This window comes from Drosophila ananassae, chromosome 3R (assembly GCF_017639315.1).
Source record: "Drosophila ananassae strain 14024-0371.13 chromosome 3R, ASM1763931v2, whole genome shotgun sequence".
In the NCBI taxonomy this organism is placed as follows: Eukaryota; Metazoa; Arthropoda; class Insecta; order Diptera; family Drosophilidae; genus Drosophila; species Drosophila ananassae.
Genome location: NC_057930.1, coordinates 26,237,727 through 26,259,954, shown reverse-complemented (window position 1 = coordinate 26,259,954; position 22,228 = coordinate 26,237,727). Strand labels below are relative to the sequence as shown.

The 22,228-nt window shown below is 46.0% G+C and overlaps 3 protein-coding genes across 4 annotated transcripts in view; 1 reads left to right on the top strand and 2 right to left on the bottom strand.

The window, feature by feature from the left end:
- LOC6497655 (cysteine-rich protein 2-binding protein) lies at positions 1-2,663 on the bottom strand. Its single transcript, XM_001961590.4, has 5 exons — positions 2,174-2,663; positions 1,968-2,119; positions 1,746-1,908; positions 452-1,686; positions 1-390 (listed from the first exon to the last, which is right to left on the bottom strand). The coding sequence occupies exons 1-5, from the start codon at positions 2,557-2,559 to the stop codon at positions 35-37; spliced, it is 2,292 nt and encodes a 763-aa protein (XP_001961626.1). The 5' UTR covers positions 2,560-2,663; the 3' UTR covers positions 1-34.
- A 1,633-nt stretch (positions 2,664-4,296) lies between these two features.
- On the bottom strand, positions 4,297-6,117 carry LOC6497654 (intraflagellar transport protein 46 homolog). The gene is made up of 2 exons (XM_001961591.3): positions 5,534-6,117; positions 4,297-5,442 (listed from the first exon to the last, which is right to left on the bottom strand). The coding sequence occupies exons 1-2, from the start codon at positions 5,723-5,725 to the stop codon at positions 4,378-4,380; spliced, it is 1,257 nt and encodes a 418-aa protein (XP_001961627.1). The 5' UTR covers positions 5,726-6,117; the 3' UTR covers positions 4,297-4,377.
- A 1,001-nt stretch (positions 6,118-7,118) lies between these two features.
- The window catches only part of LOC6497877, a 34,349-nt gene continuing 19,239 nt past the window's right edge, over positions 7,119-22,228 (top strand). Inside the window, exons 1-2 of one of the 2 annotated variants that reach the window (XM_032451476.2) lie at positions 7,119-7,627; positions 19,127-19,187. The gene's annotated coding sequence lies outside the window, so the exon portion shown is untranslated. The remainder of the gene's footprint in view (positions 7,628-19,126; positions 19,188-22,228) is intronic. The other variant, XM_001961593.4, reaches the window with a different exon arrangement.

Below are 22,228 nucleotides of genomic sequence, written 5' to 3'. Positions count from 1 at the left end.
TAGTCTGTGATCACGGAATTTATTTGAACTCCCTTCATCTTTGTAATCTTAAAAAGAAAGCATTTCTGCTCTGCTTCGAGTCCGATGGCAAGTAGGTGTCGTAGAAGTCCAGGATGATCTCCTCCATTTTGAAGCCAAACTTCTGGTACAGCATCACCGCGGAGTTGCTGGCGGAGACGTGCAGGGTGATATCTTTGGAGGAGCACGTTTGGATGAGGTGGTACAGCATGAAGCTGGCGATGCGGCTCCTCTGCCAGTTCGGGCGCACGGCCATGAAGGAGATGTAGGCCTCGTTGTAGCCGACATCCGGCACCAGGAACCCACAACCCACGACCAGTTTCTTGTAGAGAGCTACTACGCTGTAGTCCGGATAGGTGAGGCACTCGCTTACTGCAAAAAGGAGAGGATATAGAAGCTCATGTAAGAAAGGAAAGAAGTCCTAGGCACTAACCATCGATATTGGGCCAAAAGGAGCTTTGCAGTAGCGCATTCACCGCCGGGATGTGTTGCGGCCTCACGTAGCAAAAGTCTATGGTGGACCTCGTGGGGTGCGTCCGGTTCACTCGGTGCTGCAGCTCGCACATGAGCTTCAGCCACGGAGGCGCCAACGCCTCGCTGCGAAAGATGAAGGGATGGAGGACCCGCTGCGAGTAGGGGGACTCGAAGAGTTCGTACTGAGTGCAGCCAGCCAGGCGGGCGTGGAAGGAGCTCCTCGCACTTTGATGAGAGTGGGCGAGAAGCTGGTACCTGTCCAGTACTTTGTGGGTCTGCATCTTCAGCCGGGCCCGGCCCAGCGGATCGATGTGCTCGTCCAGGTTGAAAATGGGCCGATTGTGCTCCCTCTTCCACTTCCGCAGGGAGAGTTTTCTGTAGAGACGTCGCACGTAGGCGGGTATGGATATCTGAGACTGCTTCTCGAGGGAGAAGATTCTCTGCAGCCTCTCGAGCAGTTTCTGCTCCTCGTGGACGCTCATTAGCCTGAGATCTTCGGAGGGGATGGATATGTCGTCAGAGTCCAGGGCCTCCTGCAGCCATGGCCAATTTCTGCGGGGGTTGCGGGTGAAACCACTTGGCTGGCAGGGCTCTATGGAGTATAGCTCTTCCTTTTCAGTCTCATCCTCCATTTCCTCGTCCAGGGGCTCCGCTTTAATCGTCTGATTCTGCTGCTGGGCCTGGTAATTGGTGACCTGGACAATGCGCGGCTGATAGCTCGAGGGTTCTTCGTCCTCTTCGCCCTTCTCCTCATCCTCCTCTATCTTTTCCTCCTCGTGATCCTGCGGCTCCTGATCATTTTGCTCCTCCTTGATCACTTTGCCTCCCTTAGCTTCATCTATCGCGCTGGGCATGCCAAAGTCGAATAGGCCGTCACTAGTGGAAGGAGCCTCCAGCAGGGCGTCATTCATGAAGAAATCCGACTTTCCTGCTCCAATCAGGGGAGGTGGCATTATGCCGGGAAGGCTGCCGAACATGCTGAGGTCATCGCCTCCCAGACTCTCTGCCAGAAAGTCCATCAAGCTGGCTTGGACGCTGCTCAAGGGCTGCTGGTTTTCTTCCGACACCTCTTCCCCCTGGCTATCTACGTTGCGAGCTTCTGGAACGGGAACTGCAACCGGAGGAACAGTCACAGACTGTTGCAACACAGGTGATGCGAACCCCTGTACCTTCGGCCGACGCCCCATAAAGGGACTGCAATGAATACCAATGATTATTACCACTATTTATCCTGAAAGTCTAAAGGTCCTTACATAAAGCGGGCACATCCTTCGCCACCATTCTCGTTGGTCAATATCCGGACTTTATCCTCGGTGTGGTCCGTTACAGAGATTTCGCTGCTGCAGCTATTTTCATCCAAAGCAGGAAAACGCTTCTCCACGCGCAGTTGCTGGCGCTGCAGTTGCTTCTTCTCATCTGGTAAGAGTTAACTCTTCAGAACTGAGTGTCTAGTTTGTTATTTACTTTTGACTTACATTCTCTGAGCACACTCCTGGGAGTTGTAAATGGCTTGGCCAGCTTCCACCACCCGTGGTCTTGGAAGACATCCAGGCCCGACTGAAAGTACTCCGGATTGTTGTGAGACAGAGCTCCGGAAACAGTCCCAGTCCACTGCTTTCTCCGGCGTCTGCATGAAGAGGAGTATTAGCAAACAATGTACATTATAAATTCCTTCACCTACATATTAGAGCCAAAGATGTAGTTCCAGTTTTTGTCCACAAAGCTGATGATGTGCGTCCGCCAGTGGAAGAATCCATGGTGTCCCAGTCCCTTTTGTTTGATGGACAGATTGTAGATCGTCAACGTGATCACCAGTAACCAGGGTATTTTCTGTCTCACACAGATCTCCTTCACGGTATCTGGAGAGTGTTCCTTCTCTTCTCTTATGAGCTGCTCCCTCACACACTTGACGCACGTGAAGTCGAAGAACACATCGCCCAGAAGGTCTCCCGGAGTGCTCGCATGGGGCAGACACTTGATGTGTACACTGCGGCGACACTTTATGCAGTCCAGGTAGTTGTCGTCCTCAATTCCCAGCTCACAGTAGCGGCAACTAGCTTCGTACATGGCGGAGTAGCGTTTTCTGTGATGAAAACTCTCAGTTCCAACAAGTTGGGGCAGATGCGACTTTGTTTTGGTTTTCCTTTCGAGATGGGAGTTGATCGATATACACGACACGTGTATGACATCGAAAGATGTTCTAAATCTTTTTACCTTGGCGGGTGATTTGAAATTTTTGGATCTCTAGACTATATAATTCACAGATTTAGTTAACACTTTTTCAACTTAACACTTAATCAAAAATATTTTTTTTTGTTTGTTTATAAATTTACGATAATCACACACGATTCCAGGGTGTTTTAGAACTCTTTAGTAAAGAGTAGAGATATAATTTAAGTTAAATATTTTTTTATTTATTATTTTATTTCAATTCTCAAGTAAATGTATTTGTTATTGTTTTTAAAAGAACGTACACCATATGCCATAAGCTGTTCAATTATAGACTTGAAAATTGTCGGTTAGTCGCGGAGATACCAACCACCCTTCGATGCCACGAAAATGACATTAATGGGCTCTTGTGGCGCTCGAATTTCGCATAATTGAGGCCGTTGCCGGCAGATTTGGCGTTATGGGGTTGACCATCAAACTTGGGCCTTGCTTTTGACCCAGCCAATATCTTAATCAGGCCCAATTAGGCCGTGGGTGGAGCACCAAGGTAAGACCGACTCTTGGACCTCAGTCCAAATGAACAAAAAATCTACAAATATTTTCGTTGCAGGGTTTTGATGCAGATTAATAAAAAATTGATCCATTAATCTTTTAAGGTATTTCGCTCAAGGATCGGACTTAAAATGGCAAAGATATGGACATCGCTGGGGGCCATATGTGTCCTCCCCATACAAAGACCCATTTTTAAAGGAGTTTCCCCAGAAAAATTAACAAAAAATCTAAAAATATTTTCGTTTCAGGGTTTTGATGCAGATTAATGGAGAATCGATCCACTAATCTTTTAAGGTATTCCCCTCAAGAATCAGACTTAAAATGGCAAAGATATGGACATCGCTGGGGGCCATATGTGTCCTCCCCATACAAAGACCCATTTTTAAAGGAGTCGCCCCAGACAAATGGACCAAAAATCTAAAAATATTTTCGTTTGAGGGGTTTGATGTAGATTGATGGAGAAGCTATCCACTAATCTTTTAATATATTCCGCTCAAGGATCGGAGCTAAAATGGCCAAGATATGGACATCGCTTTGGGCCATATTTTTAAAGGAGTCAAAAATGTCCCAAGAAGGACAGAAAATCTAAATCTATTTTTAATTTTGGGTTTTGATGCAGAATCGTATGACTTCTGGGAAAGATGTACAATGTCCCCTGCGATGTAATGATGATTTTTCTGGAGGAGAGTAAATATTGTGGAATAAATTGATTAAACTCGCCAAATCGAGCCCTTGAGCTTCTGAAAATGACATTTACAGATGCGATTCTGCCAAGGGTTTGATTGGTTACCCCATTTGTCCCATTAGTGTAACAGAGTCCTTCACCTTTGCCCACCTTTGGCAGGAGGCCTCTTCAATCTACCCCGCGACACCAAATCAAACAACCCGGTTATTACGGGTTGACCGTTTTCCAAGCGATTTAATGCCAGGACCTGGCGCAGGCAGAATGCGATGTCGAAGGAGCGAGGGAGTAGGAGGAGGAAGGACATCTCCATCGAGGGGCAAACAAGCGCCGTCTGGCTGTCACTTAATCGAAGCCATTAGCGTTATTAGTGGGGCAGGTTCAAAAGCATGCACTGAGACTTATTTTTGTTCAGAAAAGGATGCCATAATTTGATTAAATATATTATAATTTAAGATCCTTAATGATATAAGCAGGATAAGCTATTCCCACGCCTGGCTGGCGGCCAAATAAAGTGCAAAGAGGGTCTGGACATTGTGGATGTAGTCGGCCTGCGACTCCAACGGGCCCTCCACTCCGAATCTCTCGCACAGAACCCGCACATAGTCCGCCAATGAGATGTCCTGTTGCAGGCAGGACTTGTAGGCCTGATCCAGGGCACTCTTGGTCTCCGCCTCGCCAAAGGCTCTTGGCCAGTCCTCGAGCAGGGCGTCGATATCCTTCCTGGGCTGAGCATCGTACATGGACTGGGTCATGTGCACCTGTTCCACCTCGGCGATCCACTTGTCTATGTCCTTGCCCGATCGGGCAGTGGGAATTTGCGAGGCTGAAGAGGCGTGGCGCGGGTTACGCCCCCGGCTGCCACTCAAAACGGAGCGCAGTTTCATATTCAACAGGGATGGTTCGGACTGGGCGCCCGAAGGCTCGTCCAGCAGCCACAGGCCCAGTTTCTCCAGGTGGTCGTCCAGCTCCCGTTGCCGCTGGGGCTGCAAAAGAGGTGGCGCCTGGACCTTGAGAAGGGCATCCACGTCTCCCACGGCGGGCACGAACTCCGGAATGAAGGGCTGCAGATGGAACGGAGTGTCGATGGTCTGGGGCGTGTACTTCAGGATGTAGGGAAACAGCTCCTTGAGCTCCCCTGGCAGCGACAAGTCCTCCCACTTGTCGGGAGTCATGTTGAATATCTCCTCCTGTTGCTCGGATCTGCCGCCCGCACTGCTCCTCATGGGCAGGGTTAGTTTCTGGTGCGGCAGCTTTGCTGCCCCTCCGCCAGATCCTCGGAAACCGCCTCCGGCCCCCTCCTCGCTTCCCGAACTCAGGGGATCCTCATGCGGCGGCCCTTGCTGGGGATTCCGGCTACTCCCCGGTCGCTTTTGGTTGCGATTCCCTGGCCCGGGCACCAATCCCGTCATCCCCACGCCCATGGCCATGCCCTGGGGCAGCTGCATCTCGCTGTCGTCGTCATCGTCGCTGTCTTCCGCCTCGTCATCGTGGTCGATGATGTCCTGCAGCAGACCGTCATCATCCGTGGAGTTTCCATGAAGTTCCTGGAAGGATAACGGATACATTTTTATATAATTTTATCCTTTAAGCCCGTTAGCCCTAATTTTTTTCAGTGCACTTTCATAAATAACATACCAGTCGACGAGTCCTGGCTGCCGCTGCTCTTTGGGAGCCTCCAGGCCCTGTTCCTCTGCCTGCCGCCCCGCTGGCGCCACTGCCTCCCGCTCGGCTGCCACCCGCAACTTCATTTCGCTGCTCCATTTGGACACTGCTCAGGTGCTTGGTATCGGGACCGCTAATTGTGATCTCCTCGTCGTAGAAGTTCATGGCCAGCTGCGTGGAATCTGCGTTTCGGATTCAAATTGCCTTGCCAGCTCCGGGGAGTCCTCTCGAACTATTGAGTTCCCTTTTCCTGCCCACTTCCTGGTTTTCCGCGAAAATCCGCACAGCACAGCACTTGTCTTCCAATTTTCCGCTCCTTACGCAGGTGCAGTGCTCGTCCTTGTTTCCTTTCCCTTCTTTTTAGTGCGGATTTTACTTTATTTCGAAATATTCGAGGCTTCAGCGTCTCGCGTTGTGTTTGGGCTGCTTCTACCTTCTCGGTTACCTGCTGGAAAAATTGTCAATTGCTTTGGCCAATGCCGGTGTCGATGTCGAGGTGGTCGCCCTGACAACGCAACCCCTACACGGGGAGAAAAGGTGTAGCTCTTCAAGGACTACTTCCTTGGAAAGAGCACTGATGAATGAACATGGCCTGGAGAAAATTTATGAATTACTCTTCTTAGTTCTTATCTAAGAACTATCCTACATCTTCTAACCTTTTTCTTGAAGTGCCTTGAGAGGGGATTGCGTTTCCAGGGGCTATTGTTAATGCCTTCTCTGTTTTTGGCCTGCGAAAACATTTACAGCCGGCCCTTTGTTGTTCTGGGCCAGGGTTTTAATTACATTCAATTCTGAGCCGATTTTCCATCACTCCATGTCCGGGTCCATTTAAATAATTTGTAGCTACTGTTTATGGCGTCGATTTATTAATGAAGATGTGAAATTGTGTGCCAGTTCCGAGTGTCCATAAAAGGCTTAGCCGAAAAGGACTTCATTAACAGAAGGCGCTACTTCAGATAACTATTTTCTAGAAAATCCATCACTTATGGTTTCCAGATGGTTGCGGGAAAGTTATTCATTTTTGGGGGGTTTCTGAGTGATAAGATCCATATGTACCAGTAGTGATACGGATCCTCATATCGAGGATTACGTATTAAAAACAATATTTCCTTTTAAGATAAATATTCCTTGTATTTGCTCAGCTTATTTGTTTTCAAATCAAACAACCCACATGCGTTCTGGGGTTAAGGTTGGTTCCAACCTCCGCTCGAACATGTTTGAGTTGCGGGTTTGAAGCAGGTACTGAGTATCTCTCAGATACTCTCTGACACAAGTATCTCAATAATATTTAAAACATATTTTTTTTTAAAAAATGTATCAATAATTTTAAATTATTAGACAGTCTATGATATCATAAATAATTTTTTAATTAATTCCCAGTATCTCTGCTTTGAAAAGCCACGCAAGTTGTTCTCAGTGTAGTTGGCAACCGAGAGCTATTAACTCTCTCGGCTCTCAGCCGAGTGCTGGGCCTCGGGTTCGAGGTTCGTACAGTGGAACCCCCTTCACTGGCTTGTCCAGCCACTCGAGGCCTGACTGTGAACCGCTTGCTGGGAACAAGGCAGAAGCTATTCATGCCTTCAGACCGACTGGCATTCTGTTTTGGAATTCAACGCTCTGCGGACGTTGCGGCTGCTCCGTGTCTCGAAATCCGAGTTCGTCGTATCTTGTATCTCGCGGGTGTTTGGTGCCGTTTATCACGCTATCAGAGCAACAGCAACAGCAGTAACCACAACAAGAGCAACAACAGCAGCATTTTCTGCTAATTAAATGCTGAAGTGTCTGTGTGTCAATTGAATCTGTACGACATTTGATTAAATTAAAATACAATTTGGCAAGTTCCAAGTCCAGACCGCGACAGTTTTTTATGAAGGATATTCAGTAGGACACTCTCCTTTTTTGGGATAATTAAATCGCCGAGTGTGCCGAGTGTGTGTGCTGGGGCATCCTTTCCGCCCACGTGGAGTGTGTGTGTGCAGTTATTGTGGAGGAATTTCTCATTAGACCGGCGCTAAAAGGATTACCAACCCGTTCATCTTCATCAGGCCTGCAGTGGACCGAATAACGGTAAGTGGCGGGGGATTCCCCCATATACGATATCCCCCATAACAGTGGGAGAAATAAATAAACAATCAGGCACTCTTATCCCACCAGCTTGAACCATTTCTCGCTGTGCATTTCCGCTACTTGCATTTTATGTGTTGGCTTTTCACGCGACCCTCGGCAGCAGCTAAAAGGGTTGACCGTGTGCCGAGGGTCGAGGGTCGAGGGTCAATATGCCTTTGTTGAGGTTAAACTGAGCTTGGAGGATTCCACCCCCACAGGACGCCCTCGGACGCGGTGCGAGAGCCAAACAATGAAAGGCCGCCGCCTGAAAACTTTTCGGCAATAAAACGAAATTGTTTTGAATTATTGAGATCGGAGGAAGGACACGGCCTGTAACCGGATGGTCCCTTTCGGGTGTTGCCTTTTTATTTTGTTTAAATATAATTTATATTTGGCGCATTTATGGCCGGGACCCGGAAAGGGACCTCTTCTATAGGTGTCTGGGGGCATTAACGGTTAACATGTTTTGCGGTTTTTGATTGCTGCCAAGTCCTTTTATCAGCCCATAAAACGAGTGGGACTTGCCACACACACACTTGCCACATATGTCTGGGGCGTGAGTGGGCGGAGGCTGGGAAGGGGTTGGATTGTGCGGTTTCTGCAAATTGGCGAAAGGCTTTATTGAGTTCGGCGGAGTAACGACCAGTTTATCAATTCTGTATGGGGCTTTAGTCACGAGCTGATAAGAGTTTTATGCAAATTCGAATCCAGGCAGGGTCGATGCACTGGGAACAACAATAGATATATAATATATAATGTATAGTCTGTCTGGAAGACCTTCCATTAAGTGACCAAACTCCTCACTAATTAAACAAGACAGAGTCCAATTTCCCCCCGAAACTTGATTGCAACCTCTACCGAGTATTGAGATTCATTGGCAGCGAGAAGAATCCAATTTCTTGGCCCGACCAGCAGCATCTGAGGTTATTAGCTGGCGAACCACATCGAGAGCCCTGCGTGGCTAATTAATTTCCATTCAAGGAAATGAAAATGCGTAAACCATGGAATGCCGCAAATTAATTTCCAGACAGAACGAGCCGGAGAAAGCCAGAAGGACAGAGCAATGGTGGGCCATCAGAGAGTCACTTCGACATTCGAAGGAAAAATATTAAGACTCTATAGATACATGTTAGTCCTCTAGAATATCTGTCAGGTTAGCCTATAAATTAAACACATATTGTGGGGTTTACCCATTTCCTGACCCAATTTATTGAACTCCCACTGTATACCCTACAATTCCTCGAGTTCTTCCAGCCATTTTTATTCGCATTTGCAATTTGCGGTCTGTTCTACTGCTGCCACTGCTCTTTATTGTTATTTTTTATGGTCCGAAGCAAGTTTTTTTTATTTAACCTCATAACTAGCGACTGGCGACTTCACTCTCTATATATAGATGATTCTATTGTGCTGCGGACATTTCCCAGCCAAGGCCCAAGAGCCGAAGCACTCTGCCACAGTCGGCACTCTGCCACTTTCGCTTTCCATTGTGCGGCCCAAAGAAAATAAAGGAAAGGCAAGGAAATGTTTGCTTATCTCTGTGCCTACACATTTTTATGTGTGTTGTGCTTTGTTTCCACGCTCGGATGACGGGTGTTGGGGCTTAAGGATCCGCTCCCTGGATTTTCGGATAGTCATCAGCATGCAGAGACAGACCTCATCCTCGAGAGCCACATGGCTGTGGATGGAGGTGGCTGGAGCGCCTCCTACTTCTACAATTTGTAGCCAAGTTCAGCGAAAGCGAAAACATGGATGGAGGTCACCATAAAAATGAAAATCGTTCAAAGTTTGTCGTTCGGCAGGCACACAGGCAGCGAATTATGCCAGATTGGTTTTTATTTAAATTAGTTTTAGATTCCCTCGGTCTGGCTCTGGTTCGGTTCTAGCTGCTCGTTCAAGTGTTAAAACAGAAGATGCTGAAATTGATTTTCGGCCGAGATTGTGAGTTACTTTCCGCTTTTATGGCCATTTCAGCTGTCCCAGAAGTTCGGTCTCCAGACTCCAGGCTCCAGAGGAATAAATAAACAAGCAGTAGTGTCGGGCGGGGGCATCGGGTTACAGTGTCGCCTAGCCGCCTATCGCTGACAAATTGCAAATAATTCCGGCTGTCTACGAAGCACATTCATATGCTATGCTGACTGCTGTCAAAACTCGTTGGCTGTGAGTGGGTTGAGTATCCCTTTTCCCCAGCAATAATGACAGTTTATTAAATGCCAATTCAGATCCACATCAGACACCGATAGCCCATGGAAAGTTTGGCAAACAAAAAGCATAACACATCTCTCGATTGTCGGGCCAAACTTTTTTCGTTAACCTTTTCGGTTGACCCGGGTGGTCGGGTGGACGGGTGGCCGGGTCTCTCTTTCTCATCAGCATAATCCCATGGGATCTGAAGACGATGCTAGAAGGCAGGGGCTGCTCAACAACTTTCCCGAGCCAAAACACACACCCATCAGCTCGGCGATAACTTTTGTAAACATCTCTTGTTTGGGAAAACACCTCCCCTCCCCGACAGGCACTGTATACCATTTATCACAGCTTACAACCGAAAATATCATTTACATGGCAAGAGTCTCTCCGCAGCGAAAAGTGAAATGAAATGAAATGTGTTGGAAGCGATGAAGTTATCATTGGACCATCAACGCCACAGAGGCGGAAACTGTTCGGGTTGTCAATGAGATTGATTATTCAAATGGGAAGCAAGGCGCCAAGATGTAAAGACCTTTGTAAAGTAATTGTGAAAATCATTAATAAAAGTTATGATTATGCATGGTAGATTGCGGTTTAGACTGTCATCTAAATGGGCGAAAGAAAGTTGAAAAGGTTATCAGCCTGGTTTATGAATCAGACTGGTTTGGATCGAAGTTTTCTCTGACTTCTACTTGATCTTCTTGATACCTTGTAGATAGCATCTTATTCATGACTCCGTCAGACTACTTCTCTAACTTCTATTTCTTCAATCTTAGCTCGTAGATTTTTCTACTTTTTGCCATTTTGGCCCTGTCTTCAGATGGTTAACAGGCTATTCGTAGGCCAACTGTTCTATCTTTGTGTCTGACTGCTGTGTCTCCACCACTTTGCTTTATCATATCTCTCAGTTTGTCATTCCCAGTCACTGGAATTCCAATAAACAGTTTCAGCTCCGTTCGAGTTCTTTTCTCCACGAAGCTCCACTGGCTTGAATTATTATTATTTGACCCATTTGGCTCGGTGTACAGTGCTCATGGGCGGAATGATTTTCAATTACCAAACTACTGACCCCAAAAATGATTACTAAACATGCCTTGCCAACCACAAAATTGCTTTATCAGCGTAAAAAGCGGAGAATAGTTAGAACCGAAAAGAATCGTAGTACCAATACCGATGGAGGTGGTCTATGTTTGCCTTAGATAAGCTATCGCCCCCCGAAAAACGGCAATCCCCTTTGAGCCACCAGCCACACAAAGAAGTGGCTGTCGATTGGAGCCAACAGTTCCCTCATATTTATTTTCGCCGCAAATTATCAGCTCATCAATGGCTCGGACAGGTTGACTCTAGCCATTTGAATAATTCCCCCCCTTTTTATTATTTATACGGATTTATCATCGGGTTCTGAGCTCTGTATATATTACATGTTTGCCTTTTTTCCGCAATTTGTTGGGGCAGTTGGCTGAGTCAGTTCCTTAATGTTCTCCAGCTCGTTCCGCCGCCTTTGTGCGACTGTTCGACTTTTATCATTTTGATGTCATCGAGCGGGTTCTTGTGCTCGTAAAAAATCATCTTACGGTGTTTTTTCTTCTCTCTGGAAACCTTTCTGCCTTTCCCCTTTTTTAATAATCCGTTTTTGTTTTCGTTAGCTGGCCGGGCCGGAGTTAGTTGGAGCGCCAGCTGGTCGGGCTATAATTTTAATTAAAAATCGCTTAAAATCCCGGGCAGATTGGTAAAACACGGCCGGGAGGAGGGACTGGGGGATAGATCAAAGGCGGGCCAGGAAAGGTGGCCCGGGAGGGTGTCGGGTGTCAACACGTGCCAAAATGTCTGCTGGGTGTTTTTCGGATCTCGGCAAAGTTTGGAAAACTTTCGCACTCCCTCGCAGTGGCAGGAACAAATTGAAAGCGTCCAAGTCGAGCGAAAGTATCTGCAAGATAGCGACTGCCACCCGGAATGGGAACAGTTTGCAGTTGCAGTTTATCTAGTATATAGTATCTAGTATCTTTATCTTGTTATTGTTGTTTCTGGGAAGCCCGACACTCTGCCACATTTACATAGACAAACGCACACAAAACTCCGTAATTGCCAGAAGGTGGACCCTCCCAGGTTAACTCGCCCGCCCTCGTTCCTGGGGGTGGCTCCGTGCCGGGTGCGTCACCACGGCGTATGATGAATTTGACGCACGTGCTTGTCGCACGTCACTGTGCGGTTGTTGTTGAGCTTTTGTTATCCTGTCAGGCTTCGCTGGCGTTGTCAACATGCTGCACATGAGGTGGATACGCGTCCCAACCGCCCTCCGATGTCCTTACAATGGGGCGCACAAAATTAGTTTGCAATTATGAGAGGACACTTCCGGCGGATGCCAGGAATTACTGAACACTGTTGTGCATTAGATGTCCTAATTATTCGGATTTTATGGCCAAATCGGGGTTTAGTATTCAAGGTAGAAACTATTTCCCCTTTAAATTGTATTTTTTGGGATTGAAAAACGGAGAATGGCAAATTATATTCACAATTCCTGCTACCCCACTCGGCACTCGCCACACTACACTTCCCGCTGCCTGTTCGTGCAACATTTCAATCAAATTGCTTTGTTTTTTGTCGTTTCCATGCCTGCGGCTGCCACAGACAAATGCAGGAATTATCATACGCACCGTTGACCCAAATTTTTTAAGCCACACCAGAAAACACCCTTGAATCAGCCGGAGAGACAGGCAGACGAGCCCACATGGCGAGGCAGTGCCGTTTCAAAATAATATATTTGGCAGCACGTGCTGGGTGGCAAGACTTGGGGCAGGCAGGGGGTTGGCTGCCATTCATTTGGCTTTAGTTTTTGGGGCGCGGTTTTGTCCCCGCGAATTGGGTCAGCCCCTCCAAGAGGCCCAGCTACATATATATGTATATATGCATTTTGTAGTTTGTATAATATATAGTATCACATAATGGAACGGCATTTTGCAGCGAGTTAGCTTCGTACTTTCATCCGAGTTGGCCCTCGAGGGCCTGGCTCTGTCTTTGCTCATTAGGGTGACAAAGCCGCTGCCACTTTAGCCGGCTTTCAGGCGCTTCGGCTAATTGTGAAGAAGAATCCGCATTGCCCTCCTTTGCGTCCCAGCGAAAGTGCTTGCAGGATGCATTATATTTGCGACAAAGTGCCCTGCCGCCAGCTGTGGGCCACAGGAGCTCAGAGGGCGGCTGTCTTTTTGGCAAGAGGTAGGCAATCTTTCATAAGGTAAACTATTCTGCCCAGTCATTCAGAACACAATCAGATCTTGGCCAGAAATCTCCGCCGCCCACTCCGCATTCCTCGAAAGCCACAATCCCCCTATAAGGCCAAAGACCCCCATCGAAAGCCGATCGCCTGGGCAGCTAAATGGCTTGTCTTGTCTCTCGGCTTGTCTAATTTCTGGCCAACAACTTACAAAGACTAGATTTTGACAGCTCTTTCTCTCTACGAGAGCCATAAAAGGCAACCCAATGAGCCGAGCCGAGCCGGCCTTACATAATCCCGCCGGCCATTCGGCCATTCAGCATTTCTCGCACATGGCGCTGCTGGCTGCCCCATTGTTTGTCTGTCATTATTAATCCAATTAGTAGTTGTAATAGAACCAAGGCAAGACGAGGCAGAAAGGGGGTTCCGTAGCCGGGTTGCACAACCCAGAAACGTGCCCCAAAGGAAATTGGGTCGCTGTGTGGTGGCACGAGACCGCGAGCGGCCAGAATCGAAGGCAATTGAGAGCGTGTCAGGGGTAAGCGGCTTAAAAGCTGCCACTCGTTTTAAGTATTGTCTGCCCAGCAATGCTAATGATGTTCAATTGTGACACAAGAGTGGCCGATTGCAGTGGATCATGTTCAGGCCATTGGGTTCTAAGCTTGTTCTGATTCGGAAGTGAACTCTCCTTGATTTAAAAAGGAAAACTCTCATCAACTCTCTATCGCTAATAACAACTATTAGTAGCTTCCATGGAATATAATCTCGCAGAATTATAATTTTTAGTAGCTTGATTCTAAACCTAAACGTTAAATAATTGCCTGGAAGCTCAACATTTTCCCCTTTTTATTCTAATTACTAAAGTGGGGTTTCCTCGATGTTTTCATTATCATTACTCGCCAAGTAATTCTCTGTAAATTATACCCGCAATTGCACTCGTTGACGTCTGTTTCTGTTGTTTATTTATAGTTTAATTATTTGCCTGTTCGCCTGTATTTAAACAAGTGTTTTTCTATTTTTAATGAGCCTGTTGTGGGGTTAATGCGAACTGGCTTTTGGCAGTTAAGTGGCTAGAGGACACAGTATCTGTTTTGGGGACGAATCTTTCCAATGGAGTACTATCTGCTCTGGTCTGGTCTATTTTATTCTCAGCATATGTTTCTTTAAGAACAGACTGTTTTTCTATTTAACTGGACAATCGTTTACCTTTTTTTTTCCACCAAACAAGCCAAGTCAAATATTTGGACAATAGTTAGGACAACAATAGTTTGGACTTAGACTGTACCCCTCGGGAAGGAGGTACAGAGTCTACAGAAAAGTATTAATCACCAGAAGAACGGGTGCCAGGCACAAAGAAATAATGATTGAAGATATCTCCGAGAGGGAACTACAATTGCGCCTGGCAATCACGATAGAGGAATGAAATTCCTGAACATAAAGTGCTTTCATATGCACCGAGACAATCCCGTCTGGAAGCACTATTTGCATAAGTTGTTGAACTTTAGATAAACGTTTATTCCAGTCGGGTGTCGGGTGTCGAGTGTCAAACTATCAGTGCAGAGAGAGAAATGGCCAAGAAGTCATGGAAGTCATAATACTATTACGGGCTGGCATTTCTCCCTCTGTACACCTCTTTGAGGTTCAATGGGTGAAAAGTGCTACAAAGCGAGAGTTTTAATTTAGCCCCGCCCGGGGGCTTCTTGGAGAGACCGTCGACGGAGGCTCGACTGCTTTGGACAGATCCATTTTGATTTGCATAAATTGCCCGGCGGCTACAACTTTTCCAGCTCGGCACAAACTTTGCCGCAAATTGCTTCAACCTGTGGGCTCCAATCGCCCCTTCGAACCTCAAAGTCTCGAAAAAAATAAACGCAAATATCAACACAAAATTTTTGTATTTCAATTGCGAACGTGACATTCATGGGAAAACGTTCGGCGAGCACAAATTTCTAAAGAAATGTGAATAAAATTTGATAAACACAAACGAAAGCGCAGTTTCTGTGAGTCAGGCAGTTCCAGCAATCTATGGCTTTGTTTATGGATCTATACTCTTTATTGAAAATATGCCTCATTTCACAAACCTTTAACACAACTCCCTTGAGGAGCTTTTTGGTGGAGTTTCATCGTGATATTTTCGGGTTTTCTTGCTTTTATTTTCCACTTTTCTGTCAAGATTTTCGAGGCGGAGCCACCCCTTCCTCTGGGCTTGAGGCTGATAAGCGAGGAAACAGCGACGAAAGCGGAACACAAACTCAAACGACATTATCATAATTGCTTATGGTTCATTACATGCTTGCCGGAGAGTACTAGAGGGCGACCGTACCGATGGGCTTAGGATGGGTGGAGGAGAGGAGCCAGCCCGAAAACCTATCCAAACACGGTAGTCGCGAGAGCCGCTTTTGCCGACTCAGCTCACGGAATCAGGCAGCAAACCCATAATCATTGAATAAACAAGCTGATAAAACAAAAGCCACATAAATAGGCGCAAATATTTGAGGCTGCCAGACAAGAACAGGCATTCATGTGCCCACACATAAGAGCAGATAAAGATACAGATCGGTTGGAGGTCTCTCGAATAAGACTGGCCTGGAGAGAAGCCGCTAGAACCTCTATATCCTAGTACTCGCTGGCCAAGTCAGTTAGACTAACGGTTACAGTTGCGCCCAATAAGGGCATGGTCATTCCATCCGCATCTCGAAACCATCGCCATGTGTGTCTTTTTTTTTTGCTCCCCAGCCCGGTCCGCCCCGTGACTTGGCGATTTTGTTTTCGCTCCATTTGTGGTCATAAATATTCAGTCAAGTGTCATCGTCGGGGCCCGTCTGGTGGAGTTTGAAATGAAATAGATGCAGGCAACTCCGCTGAAAGAGCCCCAGCTTATGGCGAGGCTCAAACGAGTTAAGTCACTTCTATGGTCGCGGCCAAGTGGCCTTCTCCTCCTCCGACTGCCACCGCCTCCAGAAATGCCACCCTCCCGGACCTCCGGCCGCAAAGATTTCGAGTGTGTGACCGCAGATGGGGACCCGCGGATATGCACAGCAAAAAAAACCTTCCAAATTAGTCTACTTTAAAAACAAGTCCTTTTCGGGGGCCGTCACTTTTTCGGCCGTGTAGGAGAAGCATAAAAACCACGCCAGAGAACCAAACAATGTGGCCAACACAGATGGGTCAGGCTTAAGCCAGATTGGAGTGGCAAGTGGTGAGTGGGGGTTGGGGGTTGGAGGTTTGTGGCAAAGTTATGGCGTTGCAAAAAGCATTCCACAGAACGCTGGGAAAGCTAGGGATCTCTGGGCCGCGTGGGAGGTTCGATGAAGTTATCAACTCGGCGTAGATGAATAAATTTTGCCAGGCGATGGTGTTGGCAGAGCAGGATGTAGATTATCGTCGATAAACACGCGGAATGATGAAGGCTTCTGAAGGGGGAGATGCTTGAACTAGAAGATGTACAACTTCTATGGAGAGCTAGCCACAAATACACAATCTACCCTCGCTGCTAAGCAGCAACCTCTCACGGAAGTGCAATCCATGTAAAAGTCATGAATATGATGAAGCATTCAAGCCCAATCTCCAGTGCGTGTCTGTTCACATGCTCCTCCAGACGACGGGCAACTCCTTGGCCGGGGCAGGAAGCTGCCAGGATTAACTGGCCACTTGAACACGCTTAAGAGGAGGGGGGAGTGTGAATGAGTTATTGAGTGGAAGCTGGACCAACGCTCGTCGATTACTAATCATGGAGTACTTAACGAAGAGCGAACATCAGTCTCCCGCAGATAGGAGGCATTATCTCCGGAGAGCTCTCCGGCAGCTATCAGCCCAATCACTTGCACGTGCTCCGGGTCTGAGGCGCTTGTTCACGCTCAATTTGCATACATTTCATTTGGATTTAGATGAATGTGCCTCGGCTCCAGCTTGCCAAGTCTGGAAGGCAAATATTCATTGCCTGAATTATACATTTGTTTCTCTCCGGCCAGCTAGATTGCTGAAAGTGCACGGCCGGGTCACGTTTTTGATATTTCATTCAATCAAAACAAATTGCTTTGGTTTCGGCCACAGCGTCCAGGTCCGGAGCTCTTAAATAAATACAAACAGACCGCAAAGAAGTCCAAAGTTTAAAAAAGAGCAGGCCCAGCGGCTCAGCGGATTTCGGCGCCCAGCTCGTTAGGCAAACGACCGTAAAAAATGCCCAGCTCGTAAAACTCAAAATTAGATTAAACATCATAAAAATGCAGGTCCGAGACAATTAGATTCTATTCGAAATACTTGGCTCTTCAAACGGGAGTAGCTGGGGCGGGGGCGTGGCCCGAAGGAGTTTCAAAAATTGCCAATTCTTGGCAGGCACTTTGCTAATTGACAATTTCCAACCGAAAGGAAAAACTTTCCGGTTGCCGCCATTCTTTTGTCGTTTCGGGTTTTGTGTAATAACCCAAAGTCACTCATTTTGTCTGAGCCATTAAAAAATTAATTGGCTGCCTTCCCTTCGGGCCGTGCCACGCCCCATACATCGGACTAATGCCGCTTTTAGCCAAGTTAAATGCTTCCCGCCCCAGAAAAACAAGCGTAAGAACGCACAACAGCACAAAAAAGGGCTTGTCGTCGTTGTCGTGGCTCCTAAAATAAAGGAAAACAAGTGAAACGTCACTCGGAAAAGCCAAGAACTCGATGGAAAACTTGGAGTTAGTCAAATACTCTAATGGGGAATAGTCTCTCTAAGATGGAGCTTCAACTCCCCACAATATTTTCATATTTTTCATTACAAAGTTCCTCAGAAAACAGAGCGACTTCCTTTCCCAAAAGGGCATTGAAGAAAACGTTTAATCTTGCCACAAACTTCTGATTTTTATTGCTTTGCTTTGTCATTGGGTTTTGTTTTTATTTTTCAACAGTTTGTTTTCGTTTCTGCCCCCAGTTTCAAGTCTCAGTCCCCAGTCCCCCCACAGTGTTGTTCGAGTGGTTCGCCAATTGCTGGGCTGACCTTTTGTAGGAACCTCTCCAATTATGAGGTTTCTGGTTGCTGCTCGCCAGTTGTGTGTCTCTCACTTGACGGTCAACTCACCGCAATTTGGGTTTAGGTTCGCAGTGTCTTGTTGTTGCCAAATTCGATTCATTGTTTATTGTTTACGCCGCGTGGGCTGATCCGGGCTGACGCAAGTTTTCTGTATTCTACTCCGTTCTAAAATTATATTAGACTGCGAATATATATGACGCGAGCGGATAAGATAAGATTCGGTATTTGGTATTCGGGAAATAATTCCTACTTCCGCTCCCAGAGGGGCGACCTTCCGCAACCTGACCAATTGATAGCAATTAGTCGCCTCCAGTGAATCACTCTAGAATTCCTAATTGATAAGTCAAAAGGCTTCCATTAAACCGTGCCATGAATGAACGGCGGAAAGTGATGGAAAAAATGTTAAAGACTCGAAAGAAAGCCCTTAAAAAAGTTGTCAGGCGGAGCTGCACGTTTCTCACATCAGTTGAAGGCATTTTTATGCACTTCATTTATGAATGACAGGCCTCCAGCTTCCTCCAGCTCTGGCAGGATGGCTGGAAAAAGTGGAGTAGCATAACAGCCTGGGACTGCGGGGCAACCCTTAACCGTCACTCACTCCAGCAGCCAGCCGCCCAACAGCCAGCAGCCAGACATCACAGACAGTGTGCAAAATTTTAATGAGTTGGAAATTTAATATCCAGAGAAGATTGCCAACCGAAGGGGGCCGTGACTGCGGTAGGTCAGCCCAGGCCCAGGCCCGGCCCGGCCCGGCCAGTGGAGCGCAAACGATTCAATTTAATTCCCAGTTGCCGGCGAACTCTTAAATTTCTCATGGCTTTTAATTGAAATTGAAAATAAGTGAACAGCCACCTTGAACTTGTCCAGAGATTGGAACTTTTCTAACAAAAGCACTCAGAGTTCAACGCGTATCTCGTATCTCGGAATGAGTGGCTTCCGCCATTCGCACAATGCGCAATTTCTCCCATGATAAATCCCAGTCGCATTCGAGATTCATCCCAATTTCAGCAAACTATTTTCAAATCATATTAATATTTCCTGCCTTCTCTCTTTGCAGTTCTCGACCGGAAACGTGACTTGCCCATCTTCCATTGGCATTAACCCAATTCCGAATTCAGGTAATCATTCTTGACAGTTTTCGGGGTTTATTGCGTAATTCTGCGAGCTAGTCGCATGATCTTGGACCTTTTTAACGGCTCTCTAATAGCATTTAGTTGGAAGCTCGGTATCTCTGCGAGTGCCGCCATCTGCGGGGGTTCTAATTGTAGTTTAACGCTCCGACATAATTTACGATGCTTGCAAGTTTTTGTAGCTCTTTGTTTTTGAGTTTGTGGCAGTTTCTACCTGGCAGTCGGGTCGTGTTGGAAAATTCTGAGAACTTCAAATTGCATATTGAGTGGCAAAAAGCTAAAAGGGGCAGGTTGATTTATGAATGGCTAAGCGGTTTGTTGGGAAAAGTGTGCGAAAGGAAGTGCTGTGCCTTCAAGCGATAGACTCCCATAGCCGTTCATCCACCTCGGAATTATTCATTCAATGATTTCTGATTACTCAACGCCCCTTAAACTGATATTGTCGGGTAGTGTCACCTTCGCCCAGCACTCTGCCGCTTTCCTTGTCAATATTTTCATATTTTGTTTGCCGCTTTCCGATGACTGCACATGCGATTCTCATTTGCAAACCTTCCCTTTACGTAATCCCCGTGTCGTGCCGATCCTGACTCGCTTATACAACTCAGATCCGAGAGATACTTGCCCCCCACACACACAATAGATACACAGTAATGGCTTGCAAATAACTGTAAATGAGTGTCACGTGGAACTCTGGCTTGGGAGACTGACTCTGTGGAAGTTAATCATGCATCCGAGAACTCAGAGCCACTCAGATACTTAGATACATCTGACCTCCAGCCGGAGATACATAAGCGACTGACTGACTGACTGACTGATGGTGGGAAAGAAACCGCATTGATATGAGAAAATTAGAAATAATTATGACGACGATGATGACGTTATGCTTGTTAGTTTTTTTTTACTTATTTTTTACAAAAAAGTATATATTTTTAATTTGTTTTTCTTGCCCCATGACATCACCCCGTCGAATTTCAGAGACTTCCTTTGTTATTTTTAGCAATTTGGCTTATTTATTTTGCTCATCATTTATAAAACTCGGTGCTTTGGGAGCGAGCCAGATTAATTAAGCGTTTAATCTTTGATTTATGAAGCTTCAATGTATTTTAAACTGGGTGGTCGTGTTTGCCAACGGCCGTGGTATGCGGAGAAGGGTTTTCGTTAAATATTATATTTAGTTTCAATTTGTGTTTACACAAAATTATAAACAGGGCCAGCTCCGTAGGTTAGCAAATTCAAGCGTTTTATAAATTTTGTGTCAGTTTTTCAGCGAAAAGCAATTTATTCAAGCTTAATGTGGCAGTCAGACAGGCCTTAAATTCCATTTTATGTCGCGTGTCTGTGAGGCGACCACAAAACGTTTCTATTTATTTTCGGGGTATGATGGTTTTGGGGATATATTCCAAATAGGGATTCCCCACATGTCCTTTACGAGGATAATAGAAGTTTAAATAAAGTCAATAATGACAGCAAACGGAATATTATAGAAGCTAAAATAAACAAAGCAGCCGGGCAGTTCTTAATTCATTTAATTTAATTAATAATTACATCAGTTTAAAAAGTTACTGAAAAAAGAAACTTACCCAGTGCAATTTCGTAGATACATTTGTATCTTCAAATACGTGAATGAATTTGTCGGAATTGTAACGTGAAACACGGAATTAAAACCTAACATCCTCTCTTAATACGCGTAGTAAAAAAGCCTATTGGATTTTACAGATTTACAGATTTTGTTAATATTTTTTCCAAACTCGTATTTGAAGAGCCACCAAATCCAAGGTATTTCGTCGCATATTCACTATTTCCTGTTGAAATTTGGGATTTCATTAGTAATAACCATTTACCATTTTAGTAGCAATACCTACACTTATCCAGTTTTTGGGATTATCCAACAGGAATTTTAGCAATTATGATGATAATTAGCCAATTCAAGCACGGCGCCATTTGACAACAGACCGAATGTACCCGGTTTTTGGTTGATTTACACTTATTAGGATTTCGTATGACCCTGACGACCATTATTTTATTAGTAGGAAACCCTCTAGCTTATCGTGACACCACTTTAATTAGTAAAAACTTTTATTACGAAGAAAGGATGCGAAGAAAAAAAAATGGCAAGAAAAAAAAACACCAACGATGGTGTTGCGATCGACGGCCATTTTGAACAGCCTTCTTAGTGTTGGTAAGTCCTCAAAGTCCTCGTGCAAGGTGCCCGATTAGTTTTGTATCGTTATCGAAATTCAAAAATTCTTTTCTTTAAAGCCAGGTTTAAAAGATAATTTTAGCTTTCCTTTAGAAAACAAATAAAGAACTTCTTAGAGAACCAGAGCTGCTTTCAGATAATCCAAGCAATCGGTTTTTTCAACACGATTTAATGGGTATGCAATTCCCATCATACTTGCCATTATTTCTGATTTATATTGCAATACCCCATTCAGTTTTTCAGCTACCCAGCGGACAGGTGCAATCCATACCGCATTGCAATGCTTTAGTTCAGTTAAGTCTGGTTTTTTTGGCCTTATGAAAAGCTAGCCGCAAAAATGCGTTTAGGCCGCAATCGGGCGCGCAAAAAACGCTAAAAAAAATGAAGTTGCGTAGCCGGAGCGGGCTAAGCCCACAAGCCAGATATCGAAAATTGGGTTAAACAACCTGCACACACCTGGCCAGGTGTATCTGTCACCAGATCCACTACTTTGTGTTTCACTTTTTGCTCAATGAAAACGAAAGCAGGCCTGGTCGTCCCCCAGTAATCGAGAATGCCAACTAGGTCGAAGATTTTCGCTTCAAGTGAAAACTGAAAACTGTGAGCTGGGAAATGCTTTTCCGGCCAAGTCGCACTTACTTTTTGTAGTCGCCCTCTCATTACCACTAATTTGTTTATTTGCGGCGCCAACGTGGGAGAACCACTGGGCCCGAAAAGAAAGTGAACCACTGTGGTTTGGGGGCCGATATGGAGGCTAGTTCCCCCCTCCCGAAGGATCGACAAGCTCATTTGCATGACAAGCTGTCGGAAGCCGGGCGTTGAATTCACG